The sequence below is a fragment of the Artibeus jamaicensis genome, unplaced genomic scaffold, assembly GCF_021234435.1.
Source record: "Artibeus jamaicensis isolate MK-2021 breed Jamaican fruit bat unplaced genomic scaffold, CSHL_Jam_final contig_1353, whole genome shotgun sequence".
Classification (NCBI taxonomy): Eukaryota; Metazoa; Chordata; class Mammalia; order Chiroptera; family Phyllostomidae; genus Artibeus; species Artibeus jamaicensis.
This window is the reverse complement of record NW_026521270.1, coordinates 61,545-89,513: the sequence shown is the minus strand read 5'-3', so window position 1 is coordinate 89,513 and position 27,969 is coordinate 61,545. Positions and strand designations below refer to the sequence as shown.

Genomic DNA, 27,969 nt, shown 5'->3' with positions numbered 1-27,969 from the left:
TTTTCAGTGGTTCAGCATGTTTTAAATTTTTTACGACAGAAGGTTGGAAAACAATTCATCCAGGTTTAAGCACTGCCCCCCTTCCTTTTGCAGCCTTTTATTCTAAGTCTGAACTGTTTTTAGATGAAGTGGCATATCTTAGGAAAATACTCAGTACAATAAAATACTAGGAAAATGGTGAGATGTACAAAACCCTGGACTCCATGCTACTTAGAATTTACCTGTTTAGGTCATATCCTGTTTCAGCAGCTTCAAGAAAAGATAACCCATTCAACTGCCACACCGTATTGTGCTTATCAACGTTTGAGAATACATTTGTGAGGAAGGGAGAGGCTGAATAATGAGTAGATTGTTGCTAAAATATTTTTATTTATTACCGAGAGCACCCACCACATAGATATCATTCTCTTTTAAATTGCAGAGTTTTCTGAGTGTTAAAATGATTTATGTTCAGTGCAAAGAATATCATGTTTCCAATGTTTTAAGGGACTATATACATTATGGGTTGCCTGGTTTCATTGCTATTTCATACTTTATGCTTATATAGCATCATTCCTTCTGTGAATCAGATGCTCTTTCCTGAATGGCATATCCAGCAACCAGAACAGTTTCCACCTAAGAAGAATGGCAGAAAATGGTAAACTTAGCAAACACAATGCCCTGAGGCCAGGAGACTGGTACCAATGACAGCTGCTGAAGTGAAATCAAGAAGACCTCGAGTCTCAGTCTCCTTAGGTTTAAAAGGATAGTAACAACTATACTACCTGCGATGAAAGGTTGAGAGGGTCTAATGATGTATGTAAAAAGGCTTGGAATGTAAGCCCTACACCATTATGACAAATTGAGCAGCTGCCTGTTTTTGTAATACAATTTAACTGGAACACAGCCACGCTGTGTCTGCATATGGTCTGTGGCTGCTTTTGCATGAAAGTTGAGTAGTTACAACAAACCATATGGTTGGCGAAAGCAAGAGTAACTACTGTGACTCTTCACAAACAATGACTTGCTGACCTTGGCTCTATACCACCACGGGCTTTGAACGGCTTTGAACGACGCACAAACGTGTGGCGATCAATGAATCTCAGAGTCAAAAGGGGCGTTTGGAGAACTTGCACTTGAATATCTTCACTACATACATCCAACATGTGGCTCAGAAAGGTAAAATGACACATCTAAGGTCACACACATTTGATGTGGAATGCTGAAGCACACCACTGCTACCACCAGGGCAAAATTAAGGTGGGTAGAGAAAGCACTTGAAGACAGTAAGGCCGACTGGGCCTCATGTTTGATTGGCGGGTGTTCCGTGATCAGTTTGTACAAGGAGGGGGCCAGAGTGAGCTAATCCCAAATGCTGATCTTAACTGAAACCTATCTGTGCCTGTGGCAGCAAAATCTGGAGGCGGGAAGCAAGTCTCCAAGAGTCCAAGGAGGCTCTCCACAAGCCTCCTGTTGAACAGTCTAGGTCTCCTCGATCATCCCAGACCCTCGGCAGCGGCTGGAGAAGGGGTGATGGTGGTGGTTAATATTTGTTAAACATTACTGAACACAGCCTCCTGTAAGGCAAGATACTTTCATGAACTTGTTTGATTTCATTTGACCCTCACAAGCCCCATATGGAACAGGCAAAAACTAGATGCTGAGGCTCAGAGGTTAAGGGACTTGCTCAAAGTCACAAAGCAGAGACTCTGCTAGGTCTGTTCGACCTGGAAACCTATGTTTTCCATAGCCGGGTTCAAAGTACATCCCACAACTGACCGAACTGAGGAGGGCACACAGCTGCTAAGGGGGCTGAGCAGTGGTTCAAACCCGGGGCTTGCGGTGAGTGTTCAGAACTGCAATTCCCAACCCAAGGCAAGTTTCTACCTTTCAAAAGTTTTCGCCCCCTCGCATCTCCAAGCACCCTGAGGTGTTCGGGCTCACGCTCTAGGGCACGCAGAACTGAGTTCAGCCCTGTCAGAGGCGGAAGGCGGTCCTTAGCCGCCCCTCAGTGCCGACCCTGAGGGGTCGTCATCCTGGTCTGGGGGCAGCAAGAGATTCTGCACCCGCTGCCTCCAGCCTGCCGGGCGCCGCCTACCTGCCGCGGGACTGTCAGGGTCCCGTCCACGTCGAAGAGACACAGCGCTGGGGGGGAAGGAGCCATGTCGCCAGATCCCACGCTTCACCTGAGGTGACCGGCTGGCACCAGGAACTGGGTCCGGAACTTCCGGGTTTAGCACTGGTGCTGCAGGGCACGTCGGGAGGAGAAGAAGAATCCACTCCCACAGGGTCCAATGCGTCAGCAACTCTCTGTGCACCACAAATCCCAGAATGCAACGTGCCCCACGCAGTTCCGTAAGGCGGAGCAAGCGGTGGTGGATCTTCCGCTCGCTGACAGGATTCGGTAGACAGTGCGGGGCCATGGTAAGCAGGTGGGTGGTGGAGACTGAGGGAGGTGACGCGCTTTTCGGGTCGGGGTTGGGATTTGGGTCAGGCCTGGGGCCGGCAGGCCGAAGCCTGACATTGTGACTCGGGGAACGCGCGGGAGCTACCTCCGGAGTGGGTTATGATTTGTTATTCCCGGGCTTCCGGTGCGCGCAGGCCACGTGCGCGATCAACAGCGATACTAAAGTTCACAGAGCATTCATTTCAGGTCCGTCAAGTGCTCTTGAGGGCTTTAAAACCGTCATCTCTTTCAGTATATTCTGAATCCCCGTTTGAAAGATGAAGAAACCGTGGCCTAAAGTGGGGGGGGGTAAGTTGCCCACGGATCCAGAGCTAGTGACTAGGAGTCGGGATTGGAATCCAGACCTGTTCACTGCAGTAGTCAAGGTGTGGGACTGTGCTTCCACTAAAATCCTTGTGCTTCCGTTTGGCTCCTTCACCCCCCTCTCCCCCTCCAGTCTTCCCGCTCCCCCTAACAGGGCTAAGAAATCACCATTTCCCTTCAGCACCCAGATGACGCTCTAAGCAAGCAGAGATTACGAAAGTTACTGTGCTACATAACTAACGGATTTGTACCCCACTGGGACATATACTGTTTGGGGAAATATTCACCCGGCCTGATGGATCCGGGGCTGGGCACCTGCCTACGTATTTTTGTTTAAATGAACGCAGAGGGCTGTGCCTCCTTCCTGTGCCTACTTGAAGTGCCTGCAGGAAGGAGGACCGGTTGGAGAGTCAGACACTGTCCCACTCTCTGGCTTTGTGTTCCTGGGTAAATTTCTTACCTTTTCTGGCCTTAGATTTTTACTATTTCACACAGCTTTTGTGAAGGTCACATGAGGTAAAGCACCTGGCTTTCCCTCCATCTTTGTCCTGATGGTGACCTCACAAGATGGACAGAGCCTGCAGGTAAGATGTTTTGCAGGTGTTCATTGTGTGATGAGCATGGTCGAGTTCTTTGAGAGAAACGGTCTCTTGTCTCCCTTCTAGGCTGCTCTCCTCCGAGTTGTGATGCGGTTGCCAGTGCCAGCTGTGTGGGGAAGGCCTCTCTACAGGCTGCAGTGCTGCAATGGGCAGGATTTTAGGAAGTGGGTGGGGAGTAGGTCACTCACGTTGAAGGGAAACCACCAGGCACAGAGACAGAGAAATTCCAGATGATCTACCGGTTTGATGCCATCAGAATCTTTAGGTACTTGTCTCAGCTGAAGGTGGCACAAACCGGCCCTGATGGTGGTGGCCCTGCCACCCAGCTTTTACTGGTACTCCCAGGGCCTTATGGCTTTCAACTCCCTGTGCCTTGTGGGTGGGATAGCTGGGTTTGCCCTGGCCATGCTGTGCTGGATGAGCTATTTCTTCCGGAGGCTAGTGGGTATCCTATATGTGAATGAGTCAGGCACCATGTTGCGGGTGGCCCACCTGACCTTCTGGGGCTGGCGGCAGGACACATACTGCCCAGTGGCCCACGTGATCCCTATGACAGAAACCCAGGACCGGCCTCAGGAACTTTTCGTACGGATCCAGCAGTACAGTGGGAAGCAGACCTACCTCACCCTGCGCTATGGACGCATCGTGGACAGAGAGCGTTTCACACAGGTGTTTGGGGTGCTGGACACACTTAAGTGAATAGCTGGACACTGGGCTTCTGGGTAACCTTAGGTTACCTGGGTCTCTGACAGAAGGCTGAAGGTGTGGGTGAGGCTAAAGAAAGGCGACCTGTGAGCTGGAGACTTTGCCAGGATTCCTGGGAAACTTGCCTTTTGGAATGAGTAAAATCATGATGCTGATGCTAGTAATGTAGTTTAGGAAAGAGGCCTTACTGCAAATTCTTACCGCACTTGTATATGACATTCATGTAGGTAATGGCCAGCAGGTTCTGTTAGGAGCCAGCTGTTGGAAGAAGCTATGCCCCGTTCGTGCAAACAGAAAGTGCTGTGAAATGGGAAGAAGGGTGGGGCAGGGGGAACATAGGATTGGAGTTGGAAGACTTGGGTTTTGTTCAACCTTAACTTCTGTCCTGGGCCAGGTAGCTGAGTCTCTCTGAACCTTGGTTTTTCATTTGTAAAGTGGAAATCCTGCCTGTCTCATGGGATGTGTGTGAGAATAAATAATAAATTGAGTGCTTTGCAAACTCAGCATGCAAGAGCAAACATGAAATGTTTGTTTAGAGGTGATGGAGTGGTAGACCCAGCAGCAGACTGGATTGGGATGAAACCTGGAAGTGGGTCATTTGGTCCTGCCAGATGGTAACTACATGAGGGGCATGCAAGTCATCCAAGCAAATATGGCACTCCTGCAAGACAGTGTTTAGTACCCAGAGGGCTTGGGGCTCTCACATCAGATGTCTCTGGACTGTGTGTGCCTGGGCCAATTTTTTGCCTAAAGAATAGGTTCTCAATCCCTGGCTCTATGTACGGAATCACCTGGAGAGCTTTTTAAAAGTGTTGTTACCCAGGCCTGTGACCATGCCCCCTAGGTGGTTCTCATGTGTAGTCTGGGTTGACAGTCACTGGGTGGAAGTCTCACCACACTGGGAAATGAGAGCCCAGATTCTCACCCTCTTTTACATGAAAAGAGCTTTTGTTCTGATGTACAGTCTGCTCTGTGGTACCAGCAGAGGGCACACAGCAAATGCATTATCTATTCCTTTGTTCCTGAGCTAAAATCATACCTCTCCATGTGAGAATGGGAATCAGGTTAGGGCTTTTACCACATGTGTAGGGCAGCACCTAGGAGCTGTGCAAAAAAATCCCAAATCAACAAAGAGAGCAAAACTACCCTGTATGTTCTGGTAGAAACTGGGCCTGTGTGTTTTTGTGCTAATTCTAAGGCAGCCCAAGTTTTGAAAATCATTTTGTGGGGTTTATCCTTCCCCCAAACCAAGCAGCAGCTCCTCAGAAAATGGAAGTGGCCTTTGGATTCAGATGTTGGAATTAGCTGCTTTGATAAAATCTAGCCTCATTAGCAAAGAGGCTACATTGGTGATTAGCCTCTTTAACAATTCCAGCATAGTCATCTAATAGCGATACCCAAGCATCCATATGAGAATATTCACTGAATGTTTCTAACAGCAAAACAAACAAAACAGCACCAACAAAACGAAGTAAGCTGTCTCTGTTACTAGGTAACAGTTAAGTAAATGTTGGCAATGTGCAATTGAAAAATAAAATGTTGGTAGATCCATATTATGGGATGTTACATGGCCCTTAATCAGAGTTAGACTGATGTAATCTGCTGATGTGGAAAGGTAACCATGGCGTAATGTCATGTGGAATAACAATATTGTCTTGTGTGATCTTGTGTTTTGAAAATGCATACATTCCAAATTATGAACAGCAATTAACTGTGGGAAAAGTTTTCAGGGTTAAAGGCAGTGGATGAGATGAAGGGCAGGCTCCCTGTTCAACTTGTAATCCAGTATTTAAAATTTTCATAATGAGTTTGACATGTATCTTAACATGAAGAAAAATGTGATAAACACAGTGTCTTCTTCCATCCTTTCTTCCTCATGTCAGCTTTCTAGGTAGTTTCTCAACTATGTATTTCCACTCTGGACTGGGAAACTGAGTTGACAGGAAACATTCAGTCACTGAGAGTGTCAGTGGGGTGTAACTGTGTCCCTTATAGACCAATTTTCCTTCTTTTCTGCTGAGAACAGTGAGTTTTGTGCCCCTCCATGCCACTCCTGGGCTATATATCATTTAGACACAGGGAATGGTAGTGGTCTGTAGCATGTCAGTTCTCATATGGTAGTTGCCATGGACTGAGTAGTCCTCCCTAAAATCATATGTTGAAACCATAACCCCTAAAGTGATGGTGTTTGGAGGTGGGGCCTTGGGAGTTCATCGGGATTAGAGGAGGTCTTGGGGGTGGGACCCTCATGATGGGATTGATGTCATTGTAGGAAGGGGACAAGATTGAGTGCAGTGAGGAAGTACATATGAGCACATAACCAGCAAGAGGTATTCAACAAGAACCTGACCTTCCAGAACTTGAGCAGTTAATTGCTGTTTAGGCCATCCAGTTTAAGGTACTCTGTTACAGCAGCCAGAACTGACTAAGACAGTGGCCTCCAGACGAGGTTGAGGTGAGCTCTAGTTGGGGATGTTCACATTGGGCACAGCTGAGATCTGTGGTCCTTCCTACACTGGTTACCAAAAATGGAACATTGGCATAGGGCCAGAAATCTCATTGCAGCCCATCATTAAATGACCATATTTAATGCACTCCTTGAATCTGGTGAACTTAGCTGCTTGCAGGGCTAGGCTGGGGTAAGTTGCCTGAATAGCCAGGGTTGGAGCTTTCCTTTTGCTGCTTTATGGTTTCAGGGCTTGTGAGTCAGTCCCCAGATGGAAAGCAAAGTCCCCTTTGATTCACAGCCATAGTTCAACTTTTATGGCTTTTTTTTTTTTTTACTCTGCATCATTCAACTATAAAGCCTTGGCTGATTAGAATTAGTCAAGCAGGGCCAATACCATCTGGCCAGGTGATGACAAAGCATCCGTTTTCCTTATTAGCAGTTGAAATATATTCCAGGATGTCCAGTTGAGTTTACCTTTGTTGGGAATTAGATTTAATATCTACAAATGGGAACTTAACTCTGACAGAAATATGTTGTTTAGAACCATATGTGCAACACTATTCACAGATGAAGTGGCAAAGGAAGTATTTTCCATTTATGTATACAGTACTCCTACTGTATGCCAAGCAATTATCACATGTAAACCTCCCAGCAACTGTTCAAGTTGGAGAGCCAGAGAGAGGCAGTTGTATGTAGGGGGAAGCATGTGGCTTTGAAGCAAGACTTCCTGCCTGCTTGAATCCCAGCCCTGGCTGTGACCTGGGGCCAGTTAGTTATACAGTGTCTGTTTGGGCCTTGGTTTCTTCACCTGTCAAGTAATGATAATAAAAGCACCCACTTAGGGTGGTTGAGGAGACTGGCTTACTGCATGAAAAACACTTTAAATAGTTCCTGATCCAAGGGAGCACTCCATACATGTTAGTGAACATTACTGTTATCAACCTCATTTTGCACATGAAGCTGCAAGAGGTAAAGTGACTTTCTCAAGGTCATCCAGGCAGCAAGTTGAGTTGAGTCACTCTTCTGCCTTGTCCTGCTTCCCCGAGAGGGGAAGTACAGAAAATAGAAAACAATGATTGTTTTTAAAAAATAGTATTCATTCTTAAGGTTCTGGCACCTTCCACACACCTACCTTAGGCCTGTATGTTTAGGATCTGATACTGAAAACTGACCAGTTCAAGTCCACATACCAAGGCCAGTGGCTGGGCCACCGTGAGAAAGGTCATTGGTGGTCTCTATCCTTAACCAATCCCATGCTGACTGTGTGCGTGCACATGCTGGCACACACATTGATTACGCATGTGCCATCTTTCATATATCCATATGTATCTTGGCTTCCAAATTCTGATTTTGAGCTTCAGCTTCCTCACATCGAAAACAGGCATACAAGTACATAGCTCGTAGGTTTTTTGTCAAAATTATAAAGCAGAGATAGAATGTTGTTGCACATTGTAGATGCTCAGGAAATGGTAATTATTATGAGTGATTTAAAAATACCATTAATGGTAGATACTACCTTTCAAGTCACTTGTTTCATAGACATGTCAGATTTCAGAGCTGGGAGATACCTTGGAAACCATGTGGTTCAAGCCATAGATTTTACCGGTGAGAAATACAAGGGTAATGGAAGGCCACTGAGACAGCTGGGAGCAGAAGTGAGAAAGCCCATCACCCCTGCTTCCAGGTCATGACACCAGGAGGATGAAGGTCCAAATCACTTGTGCAGGTGTCTGCTGAGCATCCCTTTGTGAGCCTCCCTGTTGATTAATTCCAGTCAATCATCAGCTTATCAACTTTGTTGGCCATAGAGAGAATCTGACTTAATTGGTTTGGGGTAGGGCCCTAGCATTAGGATTGTTTAAAAAGCTCTTTAGGGTGACTCTCAAGTGCATCCAGTGTTGAAAGTCAGTGTCCTGTATGTTTTGGATTCTGTGCTTTTCCTTCCCTTTCCATTCATCCCATTATTGTCCTAGTTAGACTCCCAAGTCATCTTGATGGTGGCAGTGGCCCGACCCGTCTCTGCACCTCCCTGTTTGTTATGGAGAACATGCAGGACAATCTCTGAAATGCAAGTTGCAATATCCCCCTGCTGCAAACCTTTAGTGGCTGCATCACTGTGTGGAAGGCCCACGCCCTCAGCACAGCACAGAAGGCCCTCTGGATTGGAGCCCTGCCCATTTCTTTGGCCTCGTCTCCAGGGGTTGCTGGAATCTCTCCCATTGTGATCTAGTCATGCTGAACAATGTAGAAATGCCTTCTGCCTCCCCCCATCTTTGTCCCTTCAGTTAGCTATTCTCTTGAACTGGATGCTTTCCCTCCCCCCTCTGAGTCCCTGGACCAGTTCCTGCTCAACCTTGAGGAGGAAACTCGGGGGCCCAACTTCCACCCCAACTTAGGACCAATCCTTTGTGCATGTATGGCATCCAAGGTCCTCCTGTATCCTGGTCCTTACATTGAGTTGATATAACCTTTGCTCCACTGGAAGGGGAACCTAGAGTAAGGACCATACCTTGTCCATCCCTATCACATGGTATGTCCTTGTGAGCCTTGGAGAAATTAATGGCTCACACCCAATGCAGGTAGAGTGTTCCCTGAAGACATCCCTAAGAGGTGTATATAATAGGTGCTTAATAAGTACTTGCCAAATAATTAAAACCATTTCCAATCAAGAAGGCCACATTCACTCTGATGTTTCCATTATAAATATATATATTTTTTAATTTAACAATACTGATTAACACAGGAAGTATTCATGGAATTGTGCATATGGTCATCGGATACATTGCAACATGTTAATTTCTTTATCATTTATGGGCACCGTCAACAGAATACTGTAAACAAGATCACTTGGTATGTGGAAGTTGGCGATGGTCGATGCTCCCTAGCTGTGGTTTTTCTACCATGAGCTAATACACACACACACACACACACACACACACACACTATATAGATAAATATAGATATATTAATGTGCACAATTTTGCATGGTTACTGTCAATAAAAATTATTAAAAAACACCCATTTATAATAAAAGGGAGGATATGCTAAGACACACTATTACTGGACCTTTTTGTAAAAGTAACAAGATTTGCTGGAGACATTTACTAAACTGTATAGCACTAATGTGTGATGGATCCATTTCCAGTCCCTCACCACAGAAGCACTTCTCCCTGGGCTCTGCCCTATAGGGTACCCTGTCCACTACCCCCAGCCACCTAGAGTTTTCCCCAGCCTCTTCCAAGTTCCTACAATCTTTAGCTGTGCTGGGAATTCTTTACCTTGACATTTTCCCATCCAGAGCCTCCCAAAAGCCGATGTCTCAGGAACTCTTCTTTGTGCCCCAAGCCAGTAAGAACTTGGTAAACAACTTAAAAAGTTTTACAAGAATAACTTCCTTTGTAAGGAGTGCATACGTTTAGAAATAATTTTCTAGATAAAGTGGTTTCATTTTCTGTCAGTGCCCTCTGGCGAGAGAACAAAATATTGGAGCCACTCTCCACCAAAGAGTACCAAGTTTCTAGGTGTGCCTTAGTTTAAAAGTCTTCTGGACTCCAGGAACCCTCATTGTATGTTTGTAACCAGTGCTGAAATTCTCAGTAGGTATCATGGTTATGCCAATAAAAGAATTATGCTTTGGTTTGTATTTTGTTTGTTTGTTGAACAAGGCCTTGAATCTAGATCCCCAGTGAAAGGTATGAGACCATGAACTGGTAGGCCTTTGCACATGGTATTCCCTTTCTGCAGCACTTTTCCTTGCCTTGTCTGTTTGGTGAACTCTTGCTCATTCTGCAAATCCTATTCAAATGCGACTTTCTTCTTGAAACCTCCTCTGATCCTTAAGTGGATTGGGGCACTCCCTCTGATTTCCTGATGCTCCTGTACATACCTCTGTCATAGCACTTGCCACTTGGCTTTAATTATGGGTTTAAGAGTCTGTTGTCCACAGTAGGATGTGAATCCCTTGAGAGCAGGGACCATGTTTTATTTCACATTCGTAATCCTAGTGCTTAGCACTAGGCCTGGGACAGAGCAGGTGTTCAATGCTAGTTTCATGAATGAATGATTTAATAAATATACAAAAAAGTGAAACCTCACAGAAAGGGGAAAGCATAGATCTCCACTTAGTCATCAGGGTCAATGGCCTTAAACACAGCAGAACTTTAAAGCAATGACTTAGCACTGACTGCAAGAATGCAAAGTGAACAGGAACTCACAGATCTGTCTGTGCCTGTTAGGCATGTTAGTGCCTTTCCTTCTCAATAAAACCAGCTGGAAGACCAAGTCCGCTAAAGAGTACAAGCTGAAAGAAACCGCTTTGAGATCTTTGGATGATTATTAAAAGAGCAAAGTGCTGAATGGAGAACCTTGATATGTCCATCTTCCCAAATGGGCAAGTAAAGCATTGGGAGATGAAGTGGCTTCCTTTTGGAGAGAGAACATAAAAAGCCAGACTTTCTTCATCTCCCTGCCAAACAGTCCTCAGTGCTGTGGGACTACCAGCTGCTTCTTTTAGGAGCCTGATGGTAGGAACTTAAATCAGTTCCAAGAAAGTCTATATTTCAGGAGAGTTCCTTTAGCTTCAGCCAAGGTGCATTTAAGCCTTCAAGTACCACGTGCCTGGTAATCTCCACACTTGTTCCAGTTAGAAAAACTTCTGACTGGAGTGGCAAAGACAAGGAAACCACCTTGAACCAACAGCCTGATTTTTTTCCTTCATGGACCTCTGGTGCCTTTAATTCATCATGCTTCCCTCAAGAAGAATCTCGTTTAGCAACTGACTGCCTTTGATAGAACAGCAAAGCTATTCCTATGTTTTCTCAGAAGTGTAGCAAAGAAGGGTGAACAAAACCTAGAGAAAGAGCCTCCTGGGTGAGGAGTCCAAAAAACAGACCACAGGTGACTTGGAGACAGGAAGAAGTCACCTGTCCCAGGCCCTGGGCTCATGTTCCAGGGAGCATGAGCTTCTTGTACTTCTGATTCTTCAGCTCACGTGTGCCCCTGTGTGCCCCCTTCTCAGGCTGCAGTTTTGTTTCCAGAGGCTTCAGTTGACATGTAATGGGGAGAGAGCTTGGTGGGATGGAGGACAGCAAGTAAGAACCATCCATGATGCCACCTGGGCAGTCTCCAAAGCCCATCAAGGACAGAAGTCACAGATCAGAAGAATCCCCAGATGCACAGGGAGGAGTGGTCAAAGTCTTGAGAAGACCCCTTTCCACACCCGTAGCTCAATTCTAACATTTCTACAATCCTGCCTTCATATGATCTGTCCTGTCCTTCACTGGACTGTGCTTGGACATGCTTGGATTTCCATGGGTTGGGTGAGGGGTGAATATGTTTGCATAGGGCAAGTGAGCCAACATTCTTTTTAAAAAATAAGTTCTGTTTTAAAGATTTTATTTTTAGAGAGGGGGAAGGGAGGGAGAAAAGGAGAGAAATATCAGTGTGTGGTTGCTTTTTATGCACCTCCAACTGGAGACCTGGCCTGCAACTCAGGCATTTGCCCTGAATGGGAATTGAGCTGGTGACCCTGTGGTTTACAGCCCACACTCAATCCTCTGAGCTACACCACCCAGGATGGGAGCCAACATTCTTGATCACAGAATATGGCATTGAGGGGAACTGGAATCCAGGGGCCCCAGCTACCCTTCCCAGGAGCAGGTGTTATTCCCTTGGCTGGTTTCCAAAGAAATTGGTGTTTGCAGTAGGTAGATGAATGGGGCCTCATGGCCCATCCTCAGACTGGAGCTCAAACAGAATTTCTGAGCTTAGACCAATGGTTATTATTGGCTCTGCACAGAGGAAAACCAAAACCAGTCCCTCCCTCCTCTCCCCTCCCCACAAGCCACCAAAGGTGTCTCCTCCCCTCACACCACCTTCCAGTTTTTGCATTCACCTCTGATACTTTAAGTGAAAACATGAATTAGGCAAGCTAATCAATTTGATAGCTGTTGAGATCAGGTGCTTTCCAGACTGTAGTGGAAATGGCTTCTTTACTTGAAGTCAGCTAAGATGTCACTGAAAATATTGATGAACAGGTGTGCATGGTGATCCCTGAAGACCAGGGTGGGACAGAAATGAGTGGATTTGTTGCCACAGCCCCCCAACACCACGCCTGAAAGAAATGGCAGGAGGTGTTAGCAGCTTGGGCTCAGAGTTGCAGGCCTGTAAGGGCCAGCAGGATAGTTATGCATTGGGCTACCCCCACCCATCCATGACATTTTTGCCATCCAGGTTTCTGGCTGTCCTTCCATCCAGCCATCTGCATTACCTCTCTCTTTCTTCATCTCAACCAGCATTCTTTTCCCTCCCTCCTTTCCAACTTTGAGTGCCTGCTGTGCTGTTCCTTAACTAGGTCTGGTGGTAGAGAAATCCTGAGAAAGTCCTTGCCTTCCAGAAACTCATGGTGTGGGGAGAAAGAAAATGAGCAAACAAGTAAGTTAGAAAAAGGTCAGAAGCATGCATGTTGGGCTCAGCCATCACTCATGAGGGACAGACCCCTTATTTTAAAGGGTGACTTTACCATTGATTTGCTGGGTGTCCTTGTCTTGGTCGCTCAGCATCTCTGACACTAAGCTTTCTCTTTTAAGCAGGAGGCACATCATCCCTACTCTTTAGGGCTGGTACATGGGTTTCCATAAAATGGTACAAGTGCAAGACCTTGCTCAACACATAGTAGGTGCTCTCACCTCACCACTATATCCCCCCACTTAAAATTCTCCCATGGCCTCTCCTAGCTCTTAGGAAAACGTCCAGAATCTTTAATCTGATCCACAGGCAGATGCAATGTGGGCCGGATAGCCCCTCCCCAGCTTTATTCCCTAGCCCATTGGTCCCCATTCTTTTAGTTTCTCCAGCTCTATCCTGGTTCAGGTAATTGTATGTGTCCCTCCTTCACTCAGAATGCTCATCCTGACCTTCTGCACTGAGTCAAACCCTGTCCATCCATCAAAGCATAAGTTAAAATGCCACTTCCTCAAGGAAGCCTTCCCTGATTTCCTGGACTTTTCCACCAGCTACTCACTCTCTTAGGCCTTTTTCCTAGGATTTATAAATGCAGCTGGTTGTTCATGAAATATTCTCTTTAATGTCACTCTTTTGCTGGACTATAAGCTCCTTGAAGGAAGGGACCCTTGTGGTCTTGTTCATCACTTTGTCTCTAGTGTTGGTGCCAGTTCTTTGGTGAATTTCTGGTGAATGAATTAGTGCATGAGGAAAATCCCCCTAGTAACTTTCTCTTCTTTTGAAAAAGAACATTCAGAGTGTCTTCAGTCCTGTGTGCCATCTGCCCTCCCCTACCAGGGTAATGTGGGATACCGATTAAGCCCACTTTCCATTTCTGGTCACCTAACCTTTGTTTCTGGCTATTAAAATGAGTTTATTCTGTGTGGATTCATCAAAGGAGCATAAGGTGCTTTGTCTCTTACTCTGCTGATGAACTGAGGGTACTGGGCAATGGAGGAAGCAAGGCTGGCATCAAAGTCTGTTACCTTGTAGCAGCTGGTTTAGTGGGTGTGGTTCCTCAAAGGACCCCCAGGGTCCTGCCTTTGGACCTCTGCACAGGCTGGCAGTATCACTGGGGTTTGGAGCTCTGGCTCTAGAGACATTCGGTCTTGGGTTCAAAACCTTGGCCCCTTCTTACCATGCAACCTTGGGCAAGTCATTTAAGTGGCCTGTGTCTCAGTTTCCTCTTCTGTAAACTGAAGGATAAAAGTGCTATTATGCTGTGATAAGAATTTAGTGAGACAGGTTCTAAGCCCAAGGCCTGGCCCTTCGTTAGGCACTCAACACATGCCAGCCATAATTATTTATGAAAAAGCACTCAACACATGCCAGCCATAATTATTTAAGAAAAGTGGTGATGGATTCTTCTAGGAAAAAAAGCTCATATTCAAGGCTTTGAGGTTGGGAATTATAATGGGATGAATAGTGGCCCCTCCCCAAATTTGTATGTTGACTCAGAACGTGTGACTGAGACCTTGTTTGCAAATAAGGTCTTTGCTGATGTATTTAGGTTAAGATGAGGTTATACTGGATTAGGGCGGGCCCTGAATCCATCATGGCATTCTTATAAGAAAAGAGAAATTTGGTCATAGACATGTACAGAGAGGGGAGAACGCCATGTGAGAACAGAAGCAGAGATGACAGGGAAGCAGCTATGAGCCAAGGAATACCAGGGACCACCAGCAACCATGAGAATCTAGCAGACTGGCCTGGGATGGATGTTCTCTCAGAGCCTCAGAAAGAATCAGTGCTGCAGATATCTTGATTTCAGACTTCTGGCTTCCAGAATGATGAAAACAAATTCTTATTTTAAGCCACCTGGTTTGTAGTAGTTTGTTACAGCAGCTCCAGGAAACAAATACAGTATCCCAAAGTAAAAGTTCTTGGTTATTCTCCACTCTCCATCATCCATGTGAAAGAGAGCAAATTGGGGATGGACAAGCAATAATAATTTCAGGTACTGGGGGCAGAGATGGGGGACAAGTGTCATTTTGTTACAGCCCCTTGGTAGGAATTCGGGTGATAATAAAGGCCCCACAGGTGTGCTAGGAACTCTGCTCAGCATTTATACGCATGTTCTTGATCCCCTACACCACTAGTGAAGGACCCATTTTGGTCTCCACAGTAGAGGAAGTGAAGCTCAGAAGTCACTCCAGCACTCACTCTATTCATCCTTGCACTTGCAAATTGGCTGGGAACCAGTGATAGGAACACATTCCTGTCTCCTTTCAGAGTGTAGAGGCCAGGAACAAAGCCTCATCCATTTGGGCACCCCTTTGTGGCCCTTGTGGCATGCGTGCTCGAGTGCTCACACACACACACACACACACACACACACACACACACACACACACACAGAGTAACTGTTTGATTAATGCAGGAGTGGACATCCCCATCTGCTGCGCACTGAATGGCTTTGAATGTTTCCTCTAGGCCTTTATATCTATCTATCTATCTATCTATCTATCTATCTATCTATCTATCTATCTATCATCTATCTATATCCTTTTGTCTCACCCATTTGTCTAGTTCCTTGTTTTAGGGCATTCCTTTAATCTTAGCTCCTTCTTGCCTAAAGCTTTTTAATGCCTTGGTAAGGATGCCTAGTCGCTCCCATTCCTTTAAGTGAGCCAGCTCAGGGCTTCTAAAAGCAAAGATGTCAGTCTTAAGAGGCTCTGCAGTGTTTCCATGGAAGCCTTTTTTGTGGCATCATCCTGCATATGGAACCCACTATGCACCCTGAGAAAGAAGACACCTACTAAGAAGAGCTCCTGGTGGCTAACATGACTGAAATTAAAAATAAACAACGACAAAAAAACCCAAACAAAACCAGAGGCTAGCAGCTATTTTTACACAGGGGCCTCATGCAAAAGCCTGCACAGAACTACTGACCTGTGTGCTGAATTGCCTTCCTGCATTCCGTTTGTGCCACCAAAGCAAGCATTTATAAAGAAGTTCCTGGAATTCTATTTCAACCAATGGAACTGAGGCTTTTCCTATCCAATCAGAGCTGAATAGATTTGACCAATCAGGGTGGCTTGATTCTGACCAATCAGGACAGGGCCTTCAGACCATTCAAACTGTGATGATTTGGAGTCATCATTTGCATTAGTACAGATCAGTCAGCGTTCAGGGTGGGGACTTCTGTCTATATAAGCCAGCTTCCTGCTTGCTGTGAGTGCACTTTCCCTTTCTACCTGTTATTATAAGCTGAACAGAGCAAGCAGAGCAGAGCTGGGTAGTTGGAGAGGGGCCTGGACCCTGGGCTGCCTCACAGACATGCTGTGTCACACTTGAGCTATTTTGCACCTGAGTAAAGTTCCATTTTTCATCTCACTCCAAATTGAGGGTTCTTGCTGGCAGCTGAATTGGTGCCAAGGACCATCAGTGGAAACCTCTTTGGGAAACACTGTCCTCAGATCTGGACAGGGAGCAGCCATGTTTATGATATCCCAGAACAACCACATCCCCACCCAACTGGGCCCTGGCCACATTATCATCTGTAAGCAGGGCCCAGATATCAGCTAAGGAAATAAAGGCAACCAGTAGTTTCTCCTGCCCCACTGGAGGACGGTGAAGGAGCACCCCATCAAGAAAGAAGGGCCTGACCCATTGCAGAGGCTTTTTCTAGTACCTGTCCCTGCCCAACCTCAATTCAAATGCAAATCCACCCCATAAAAGAAAAAGAGGACTTCTGGTCAAGATAGTGGCATAGGCAGGCATGGCTCACCTCTTTGCATAACCACATCAATATTACAACTAAAATGTAGAACAACCATCACTCAGAACTTTCAGAAAATTGAGTTGAATGGAAGTGTGACTACTATGGGATTAAAGAAACCACATTTATCCAGACTAATAGCAGGGGCACACGCAGAATGGGCTGGTCTCTCACCCACATGTGATAGATATAAATTCAAGAGGGATATCTCAGGAGCTAAGGGTCCCAGCCCTACACTAGGCAACCCAGCCTATGATTCCAGTTCCAGGAAGGTAAGTCCCCACAACTTCTGGCTACAAAGACCAGTGAGGATTAGGTCAGTGGAAGAAACCACTAGAGCCCCCAAGCAGCTTCTTTTTAAGAACCCGTGCATGGACTGACCTTTTCAGACTCACTCCTTCTGAGCTTCAGCACTGGGGTAGCATCTAGAAAGGCACCAGTGGCATACTGGAGAAAAGTGAAGAGTATCAAGGCTAGCAGAGGCCCTTGTCCCGTTTCTAAACCTTCCCCCTACAGAGCTGGCAAGCTGATGTGATACATGAGACTCCATCAACCTGTCTAACACAATTTGACTCAGTTTGGAGATCCCCAGAAATTCCACCCAACCTAACTTATGGACACACCCAAGCTGCCTTTCCATATGAATGGCTAGTCTTGGCTCATGCTGCACAATTCCCTAAATTCTATTAAATAAGCAATACCTGGCTTCAGTGAACCTGAAGCCCTGCATTAGCAGCACCCGGCCTAGGTTCACAGCTTGCATTCACCTGGGAATCTCCAGGCCCAGCACAAAGCAGCCATCTCAGATTGCCTTATAGTGCAGGCAGGGTGGCCCTGGCAAAATATAGGTGGCTGCTGACCTTGGCCTGCACCAACCAGGAAGCCCCAGGGCTAGTGTGCCTGTGGACAGCTACAGACCATATCAAAGCACCACCACCTTGCCCCTGCACAGCTGATCCTCCACAGAGGGCTGAGGTTGGTGGTCGGTGGTTATAGACAATCCTTGTAGCTGATTGGACTGGGTAAATTCCTCCAACTGACCTACCAACAGGAACCAAGGCTCAGCTACAACAGGAGGGTGTATTCAGCCCATACAACAAGTACATCTTGAGTACCCAGCTTGGGAATAGGGGAGACTGTGCCACTGGATCCTACAGGAAAACTACTACCTTAGGGCACACTACCATGTCATGGAGTCAAAGCTCTATCTATACGTAGAAACAAACACAGGGAGGCTGTCAAAACAAGGAGACACTGACCAGAGGGGAGAGGGAAGGGAACTTAAGGGGAAAAAGAGGGAGGGATTTTGAGGAACAAGTATGAAAGACACAGAGATGAGGACTGGGGGGGGGGGGGGAGAATGGGAGGGAGGGGGGAGACCGGGTGGGGGGGTGGGGTGGGATGGGAGAAATAGACAAAAAAAAATGTACTTGAAACGTAACTAAATAAAATTTAATATTAAAAAAAAAATTAAAAAAAAACAAACAAAAAACAAGGAGACAAAGAAACGACCCAAATGAAAGAGCAGATCAAAACTCTGGAGAAAGAGCTACACAAAATGGAGATCAGCAATATATCAGGTACAGAGTTCAAAACATTGGTTATGAGGATGCTCAAGGAACTTGGTGAAGACCTCAATGGTATAAAAAAGATCCAGCCAAAAATGAAGGATTCACTAATTGAAATAAAGGGCAATTTACAGGAAATCAACAGTAGAGTGTATAAAGCCAAGAATCAAACAAACGATTTGGACATAAGGAAGCAAAAAACAATCAGAACAAGAAGAAAGAAGAATCCAAAAATATGAGGAAAGTATAAGCAGCCTCTAGGATCCCTTATACAGCAAGGGGTCCAATGTTCTCATCATAGGGGTTACAGAAGGAGAAGAGAAAGAACAAAAAATTGGAAATCTATTTGAAAAAACAATGAAAGAGAACTACCCTAATTTGAAAAAGGAAATAGACATGCAAGTCCAAGAAGCACAGAGTCCCAATTATAGATGCAAAGAGGCCCACTCCAAGACACATCACAATTAAAAGGCCAAAGATTAAAGTTAAAGAGAGAATCTTAAAAGCAGCAAGAGTAAAATAGTTGCTTACAGGGGAGTTCCCATAAGACTATCAGCTGATTTCTATTTTATTTTATTTCATTTCATTTCACATCATTTCATTTCATTTATTTTTAGAGAGAGAGGAAAGAAGGGAGAAAGAGAGGGAGAGAAATTGCAGTGTGTGGTTCCCTGTTTCAACCAGCCAGGGCTCAGCTGATTTTTTAAAAGAAACTCTGTAGGCTAGAAAGGATTGGCAAGAAATATTCAAAGTCATGAAAAGCAGGCACCTACAGCCAAGATTTCTGTACCCAGCAAAGCTATCAGTTAGAATCAAAAGGCAGATAAAGAGCTTCCTAGACAAAACAAACAAACAAACAAACAAACCTAAAGGAGTTTGTCATCACCAAACTATTATTATATGAAATGCTAAAGGGACTAAGTTAAGAGAAAAAAGTTCACCCCAGCTGGTGTGGCACACTGGATTGAGGGCTGACCTGCTAACCAAAGCTTGCTGGTTCAATTTCCAGTCATGGCACACGCCTGGGTTGCAGGCCAGGTCCTCAGCTGGGGGAGCGTGAGAGGCGACCACACCTTGATATTTCTCTCCCTCTCTTTCTTCCTCCCTACCCCTTCCTCTAAAAATAAATAAATACAATCTTTAAAAAAAAGAAAAAGAAAATCAAAACTATGAACATACATAGGAAAAAATACATACCTGTCAACAATTGAGTCTAAAAAACTAAGCAAAAAAGAATAGAGACAGAATCATGGATATGGATTATGTTTTGAGGGTTCCAGATGGGGGCTGGTATGGGGAACTGGGTGAAGAAGTGAGGGGATTAAGAAGTACAAATAGGTAGTTACAGAATAGCCATGAGAATGCCAAGTACAGTGTAGGAAATGAAGTAGCCAAAGAACTTATATGCATGACACATGGACATGAACAGTAGAGGGGGGATTTCTGAGGGAGTACTGGGTGGATGGAGAACAAGGGGGAAAATTCAAGATAACTGTAATGGCATAATCAATAAAATACAATTAAAAAGAAAAGAACAAGAAATTTACCTAGAAGGTCTGTGTTGTCTTAACAGCCCAACTTAACCACTCCATAGTCTTTGCAATCAGGCATATCTGGGTTTAAAATCTGGCCCCCTTGCTGCTTTTCACCTTCCCAAGCCTCTTTTTCTCATGTAGAAAATGAGAATAATCATATTTTCCTAAGTTCAATTTGTTCTGAGTTAAGGTTGTCAGATAAAATACAGGGTGCCCAGTTAAATCTGAACTTCAGATAAATAACTTTTTAGTATAAGTATGTCCCAAATGTTGCATGGGGTATACTTTTATGCTAAAAAAAAGTTGCTGTTTTTCAAATTAAGCTGGCATTTTATGTTGTAATTTGCTAAATCTGGCACCCCTGCCTAGGGGCAAATGGTAGTCCTTGGAGCTGCTGCCTCTGCACCTGCTGAAGGAGCAGGTGCGCTGCCATGCTGGAGGGCTCAGATGCTGGCCTGGAGACTGGGGGAGCTATGGGTGGGGTCCTAGGAGAGCTGGGGTGTGGCAGAGTTGGGTGGGTACCTGGAGGTCCAGCAGCCCTGTGAGCAGGGCCTTCCCAGCATGGGCTGCGTTATTCAGCAGGTCCTCCCACTTGATGACATTGATGACCTCGGCCAGCAGCAGGTTCTTGGACGGGTCGCCCAGCCAGGTGTTAAAGATCCGGTATGGCTGGAAAAAGCATGGGGTGTTAGAAAGGTTTACTCATGGGCACACCCTTCAGGGGCCCATGCCTTCCAGAAACACCCTGTCCCCCATTTAAGAGAGAAACAAACTCAGTGAGTATCTACTGAGGGCCAGGGAGGGTTACACATATTATCTCATTGAATTCTCTCTACAACAAAAACCCTGTGGGAAGTATGATATTTGGTCACAGAGGTCAGTTACTTGTGTGCCGGGAAATCCCTCAGTCCTGGGGAAATCAAGATAGTTGGCCCTTAACTGTAGTCATAACTTTATAGAGGAGAAAGCTGAGGTTTTGAGAGGTTGTGATTTTTTTCCAGAAAAAAAAACGAAAAACAAAACACACAGTGCAGGTAGATTCAGGAGTGGATTGATGGCAGTTTGGCCTTCAAAGACAACCCAATTTATTTTTCAATAAATTATTCAGGGTGTCAATGCAGCCAACTAAAACATATCTCCCAGCTTCTTTTGCAGTTAGGAGTGGCCATGTGACCAGATCTGAATCAGAGTGTTAGAAATACAAGAGGTGTGGGGTTTCGTGGAAAGCCTCTGAAGGGGAGGCTCACTTTGTGCTTCCCTTCTTTTTCCTTCCTACTGCCTAGAATGGGATGTGATGGTTGGAACTCTAGTAGCCACTTTAGACCATGAAGCATTCTTGTGGGTGGAAACTACATGCAGAAATGGTGGGAGGAAGGATCCTAAGTCCCTGTTAACTATGTGTGTGTGTTTATGAGAATCCATATTACTCGTGGTGGTACAGTATAGTAGTTAAGAGCTAGATTGTTGTAGAGATAAAAGTACATGAAGAGTACTTAGAAGTGCCAGGCACAGAATAAATGCTCAGTTTATAGCAGCAGTTATTAACACACAGAAAAATTAGAAGGCAGTGGACTGATATGAAGTCAGCCCTATAGAGAGTAGGGGTGATTGAAATCACTGGTTAATTAAATTGATAAGAATTGGCCCTTAGAAAACTTCTGTGACACATTAAGCATCCACTCAGTTCCTGGTTTGTGAAAAAGGCCCAGTTTTGAGAAAGCAATGATACTTCACCCATGTCTCTTCCCCATATAGAAAGGAGGAAAGGGTGCATTAGGCACTCACAGCATTTGGCCTGAACTCCTCCTTATGGAAAGTCATAATCTTCTTGCTGAAGGTCATCACATCTGTAGGGTCACCCAAGCCCCAGTGCTTGTGGGTCTGGAACTTGCTGGTGCAGCCCCTTCCTGTCTGGACCTCATCTACCAAGAAGGCACAGCCATACTGGAGAGAGAGGAGGGAAACACACATCCACCACAACCAACCAACCTCTGACCCAGTCATCCAGCCAGAGTCGGGGTTTTCTAAATTGCAAGCCAAGTGCATGTTTCTGGGCAAAACTAAACAAGCAGACAGTCCCACCAGAGCTGTGTATGAATACTTCCTCCTGCTGCTGAGCCTGAGCCAAACCAGAATGTTGAACATGCCCTGATCCAAAGCCTGGCAGCATTTCACTGAGCATGCTGACCTACTCCGGAGGAAATGTGGCCCTGCGGTGAGTCCTGGCCCTGTCTCTCAAACATCTGCTGTCTTGTTTGGCAGTTCTGTTCATCACCAGAACTGTTCTTTACTTCACATTTTGTTTAAATCAAGTCATGTAGTATAAACTTCATCTGTGAACTTGCTGGTTGGATGTGCCATTTGTACATGTGTGCAGGACATTAAAATAAACACAATACTAATATAAAGTGTGTTCATTTTGCCTGTGCTGAGTGTGGGCCACACTGGGCTGAAAGGTGAGGTGGGGACTCTAAAACGGAAAGGGTAGAGTCTGAGGCCTTCCCAGAAATGCTTTGATTGCAAAAGCCTCTGACTAAGACGGCATGGCTGGATGGAGGCTGGTTTTGCAATAAGATTTCAGGGAAGAATTCCCTGTCTTGTCCCCCTACTCCTAACTTCTCTACCCATGAGGCCAATAGGTAGCCTCTAAACATCTGGAAGTTTGCAAGGATCCCAAAGCTAACCCTTTGATCTGGGAAACCAGCTGGAAATGGCCTGTGGCCCCGACCAGCCTTGGCCAGTGCACTGACCTTCCTGGAGATGTCTCTCAGCTTCCGGAAGAAATCATCAGATGCGTGGTTGTCTCCACCCTCAGACTGGATGGGCTCCACGATGATCCCGGCCACTGTTTTCTTCTTTTTCCGATATTTCACAATCAGATCCTCCACCTGTATCCTGAAGCGTGAAATGACAATGGCTTGTGGAGGCTTCTTGAGCAGCACCCATTCATGGGCGTGTGGGGTCTCATGACCACCTGGAAGTTACGTTGCACATGTGTTTGTGAGCATTTCCAGTGAGCACTGTGATATCCACTTCAAGCCACAAGTGTGGATGGGATGTGTCCTACTTAGGATTTGTGCTGGCCCCTGTGGGGATACAGACTGCTAACTTGGAGCAAATTATTTGACATTCTGGAGCCTTACTTCCCTGATCTATGCAATGAGCATGCTGACAGAATCTGTTGTTATTGTTATATTGTTATCATTATTGGTAGGAGAGTCCTTTCTGTGCAGAACTGGGATGAATATTTGTTTAAAAAGCTGAGGCAAAACTTATCTATAGTGATAGAAATCCAAGCAGTGGTTGCCCAGATCTTGGGGTGGCAGTGGGGGTCCTAGACTGACTTCAGATGAATCCAAGGAAATTTTCCAGGCTGATAAGATGCCCTTGGTTGGAGTGATGGTTACATGAGCATATTTATTTGTCAAAACTTATTGAATTAGGCATTTAAATGACTGCATTTTATGGCATGTAAGTTATGTTAATAAAGTTGAAATTGACTTTAAAAATCTGTTAACAGTGACAGGGTTGTAAGAAAAGTACCTGATTGTCTCTAAGTAGTTATAGTTCTTGAACTCGTGTTCCAATATGGGCATCATCTTATTCATAATTAAAGAGTAGTAACTGTGATACTTTATTAATAATTTAATAAATATACATAATTTAAATACCCCAAACCATACACTTAGATAGATAGAATAACAAAGGACAATCCTTCTCAGTTATGCAGAACTAAGGAAAAAACCTTCTGTTTGGATGATGTGATTTAGGCCTCGTTCTCCACCAGTCCCTCCATGGGAGCTCTGAGATGTTTTTCTTTACTTTCAGAGAATTGTTTGCAAGTTGTCATTTCGTGCTTATTTTCTTACTTGTTCAGTGCTGTGTTTCCTACTACTGGGCACTCTCTGATAAGATGGCCACGAGCCCCATGGGGCTACTGAGCACTTGTAGTGTAACTGGTCCAAACTGAGATATACCTGAGTATAAAGCACACACAGGATTTCAAAGACTTAATGAGCCCTGGCTGGTGTGGCTCAGTGGATTGAACACTGGCCTGTGAACTAAAGGGTTGTCAGTTCAGTTCCCGGTCAGGGCACATGCCTGTGTTGCGGGCCAGGTCCCCAGTGGGGGGCACATGAAAGGCGACCACACATTGATGTTTCTTTCCCTATCTTTCTCCCTCACTTCTTCGCTCTCTGAAAATAAGTAATAAAAAAATATTAAAAGATTTAATGCAAAACAGAATATAAAACTATCTAACCAATAACTTTTAAGTATAAATTACATGTTGATGGGATACTATTTTGGATGTATTGGTTCCATAAAATGTTAGTAAAATTAATTTCACCCGTTTTTACTTTTGAAATATGTGATTATTAGAAATGCTATTTTATCTTTTTAAAAAAGATTTTACTTATTTATTTTTAGAGAGAGGAGAGGGAGAAAGAGGACAAGGTATGGAGAAAGAGGGAGAGAAACATCAATGTGTAGTTGAGCCTTGCATGCCCCCTACTGGGTGCTGCACCTGCAACTGTGCCCTGACTGAAAATTGAACCAGTGACCCTTTTGGTTAGCAGGCTGGCATTCAGTCCACTGAGCCACACCAGCCAGGAAATTATCTTATCTTATTACTAGAAAGCAAATCTTTCTTTTGGACAGGCTGTTCTAGACTTCATTATCTTCTCTCTTTTATTTGCCATAAAATATCCAGCACCTCACAATTTGCTTTATACCTGGTAGGTATTAACTATTACTTGAAACAAATGATGTGCATAAGGGGCAAACCAGACTGGAAGCTACTCCCTCAGGCATCCTCATTTCAGGCTGCTGATTTTGATTATCTGTAAACAAATAAAAGATTGATATAGCAGCAAATATTTAAAAGGAAAGTACATACTTTTCCTCCTCGTTTGTTATTCTTTTGGAATTGGTTTTGTGGGGAGAAGCCATTGAAAAATTATGGTGGGGCAGCATGGTGACTGAGTACAGGCTGAGGGCTGGCTCGAGTTTGGGTGTGGACTTTTCCATGTAATTGTTGTGTGGCTTCATGCAGGTTGCTTAAGCTCTTGGTGACTCAGTTTCTTCATCCTTGAAAAGGAGGTCAATTCTGTCTTGCAAGATTTGGGGGAGAGAAGGCAGAGCCAGGCACAGAGTTGGGAGCACAGGAGATGTGCAGTGGACAGTATTGCTGTGATTGTCAAACCTCTGCACCTGAGGAAGGATAAAACCTGCCCAGCCCAGGTGGGGCAAGTTGATTTTTGGTGGTATGCAAGAACCTCCTAGGGTAATTACATCCTAGTGTGGATTAGGAAGGAAACATACTATAACCAGCATCAAACTAAGCAATAGTATTTATGAAATTTTGGGCTTGATGTGCCTAGATAGGTATTTAAGGCCAGTGGTATAAATATTTTTAGAAAGATTAAGTGGGAAATAGAGAAGATGAGTGGATTTGGTGTGTTGTGACATTAGTACTGAAGCTCGGTCAACTTGGTAGCCTTGTAGAGGATTCTTGTTCTTGTACTCGTGTTAGATCATCTGAAGATGAATTTGAGATTGAGCATCAGGTTGAAGTAGGGAAGCCAGGTGGCCCACCCTCCAGACTTTTGGAGTTGGCCTTGATTCTCTCTGGATCCCTGTATCCTGTTTACAGAGCCCTTTTGGTTTTCCAGCTGCCACCCTAAAGCAAGGTCTCTGTTGTCTCCCACCAGGGCCTTGCAGTAGCCTTCTTACTGGTCTCCACTTCCACCCTTCCTGATTCCCGCACAGCTATGAAAACAGACTGCACGCAGGATTCTTGTCCCCGTCACTGTCCTTCTTCAAAGGACTCAGATGTGCTGCCTTCCCTGTAGAGGGTCAGTCACACAGCCCAGACTAGGCCCTGCGGGTCCTCAGGATGACTTCCACCTCCTGTGTGCTTCAGGCTCCTGGCAGGCACACACTGTGTCGCATAGGGTGCAACTCGGGGTTCTGGGCCTCACAGTGGTGTAGAAAGCGACACCATTGCTTCTCTTCCTAGAGTGCAAAGGACAGGTACCCCAGGAAGGAGGTTCAAAATCCATTCCGATGCCACTGTTTCCCTAACCCATCTGGTGCCCTCAGCCACTTTCTTTGCTTAAGAACCCTGACAACCTTTTGTCCCAGGGACTCCTGTGAAGTCTCCACTTGTCTACCCATCTTCCTCACTGTTGGGTTGTTTGAGCTGAAGGTGAACATCTCTGTTCCTTCTTTGTTAAATGTACTTGTGGAAAAGACTCTGTCAGGAAGCAGTGATTCTAAGGCTAAACGGTAGTACAGGAGTTGGCTGGCTGGCTGGCTGGCTGGCTGGCGGTTTGTGAAAGAGAGCGCCAAAGCCATAAACCAGTGTTGCTGCAATAGCTGCTAATGCAGTTTTATTGCTTTTAATGTAACTTGCTTCAAATGACATTTTTGATCCTTTTGGAAGAAAAAGCTTGTTTACCAGATAAGGACATTGGCAGACTTTCATAAATTACTGAAGGTTTCTTTTGAGCATTTTCAAAACTGTTTTTGGTACTGTTCAGGTTTTTGGTTGGGCATTATCTGCTTGATTTCCAAGGCAAAGAAATTTTACTGGAGACCAAGAGTTGTAACAAGGTACTTCTTGACTCGTATTGTGACAGAGTCCATGTTAAATGTCACCTGCTTCATAAAGTTCTGGTTCTGAACTAATTTAGATTGGGAGAGTTGGAGGAAGTGGGATTGTAAGTGCCATGTGTAGGAAAGAAGTTACGCCATTTTTTCTAGTGAGTTAACACATGCTTTGGCTAATGAGAAGTCAGAGGTGTTGAAATTCTCTTGAGAAGCAGGCTTACTTCTGAGAGTTGGTGATTTAAACTTGGAAGTTGGAAATGAGGGTAATTAGAAAGTTTTTCGAGGAGGGAGATATACTAACCTGGGCAAGAGCCAAATGCTTCCAGAACTTGATGACGCATTGAGTGAAACTGTCAAGAAAGAGGGTCCTCTGGGAGAAGACCCCCCCTGAGAGAGAGCCTCACTGTCTACATTGTCCAGTGGACAAGAGCTGGAAGTTGAAGACCACTCTGGGGTTACAGTGAGAGATGGCTCACTGCCTGGTGCTGGCTGGGCTGGGCCCTGACCAGGCTGTCCCAATGCCACGTTGTAGCCAGTTTAGTTCTTGGTCAACTGTTGAGGTGTGGGGACCACTGTTGTTAGGTCACAGCTGTTAACATTCACGGGGATGCCCAGATGTGCTATCAAAGAGCCCAAGTTATCTGAGTGACAGGAGCTTTATCTTACTGAGTATTTGAAATGTGAGTGAATATCGTCTGAGTCTCAAGGTGGTGGCCTTTTTTTCTTTTTGGTTCATCGAGAATTTAAATGCTATGGAGAAGGAGGTTCCCTTGTGTGACCACAGTAGTTCTACCTGATTTTCCTGCCTGGCATCGAGTATTTGAAGCTGGCCCTGCCTCTGGTTTGATTTCATGCCAGAGACTAAATTGGTTTTCCTGACATCCTAAAACTGGGAGGGCAATGTCCTGTGTTATGTACCAGCCTCCAGAATATGGACCAGGGGGAAGGTCTGGCTCTCACAATAAGTTGTTCAACTGGCCTGTGGTTTGGAAGGCAGTTGCTGTATGCATTCGTTAGGGTGGCCTGTATTGCAGAGCAAGCTCACACCCTAGGGTGTAGCCGCAGCTGTCTGGGTGGCAATCTCACTTCTCTTGGCTGTCCCTCTTGCCACCCCACTCATGGGTCCTTCAGAAAGAGTTGAAGGGACCACTTCCAAGGGAAACCATGGGGACCTTGCTTCGATGTGGCCGCCGAGTAGACCCTGCCATTCTACAGTCCCTTGTAAAAAGGCCCCTTGTAAAAAGGCTAAGGGCCATTTACCTAGAGTTTCAAGTACATTTCATCAATGTGACTTTGTGCAGTAAATTATAGTTCAAGGCTCTTAATCGACCCTGTGCAGTTGCTGTTTAATTTATTTATCTTTGAAATTTTATAAAAGTTTATTTAAGCCAAACTGGTGACATTGTTGGGAAGCAGGATCTCAAATGCTCACTGCAATTGCTGTTTTTAGATAGAGCAAGCACATGTTAATACTCCTTAACCTTTTTACCTGGCACAGCTCCTTTTAAAATGTAGGGCAGGTAATTTTGA

The 27,969-nt window shown here is 45.1% G+C and overlaps 2 protein-coding genes and 1 pseudogene across 3 annotated transcripts in view; 2 read left to right on the top strand and 1 right to left on the bottom strand.

Moving 5' to 3' along the window:
- The first annotated feature begins 2,338 nt into the window (after positions 1–2,338).
- The window catches only part of LOC119041362 (ubiquitin carboxyl-terminal hydrolase 7-like), an 85,306-nt gene continuing 59,675 nt past the window's right edge, over positions 2,339–27,969 (top strand). The window contains exon 1 of one of the 2 annotated variants that reach the window (XM_037134585.2): positions 2,339–2,403. The gene's annotated coding sequence lies outside the window, so the exon portion shown is untranslated. Of the gene's footprint in view, positions 2,412–27,969 lie in introns of both variants that reach the window. The other variant, XM_053667343.1, reaches the window with a different exon arrangement.
- On the top strand, positions 2,366–7,082 carry LOC119041365 (transmembrane protein 186-like; annotated as a pseudogene).
- On the bottom strand, positions 12,469–26,780 carry LOC119041352 (4-aminobutyrate aminotransferase, mitochondrial-like). The gene is given in 8 exon segments (XM_053667333.1): positions 12,469–12,614; positions 13,852–13,920; positions 13,923–13,947; positions 17,585–17,590; positions 20,350–20,496; positions 21,613–21,771; positions 22,578–22,801; positions 26,741–26,780. Coding segments are annotated over 8 exon segments (792 nt in total). The 3' UTR covers positions 12,469–12,492.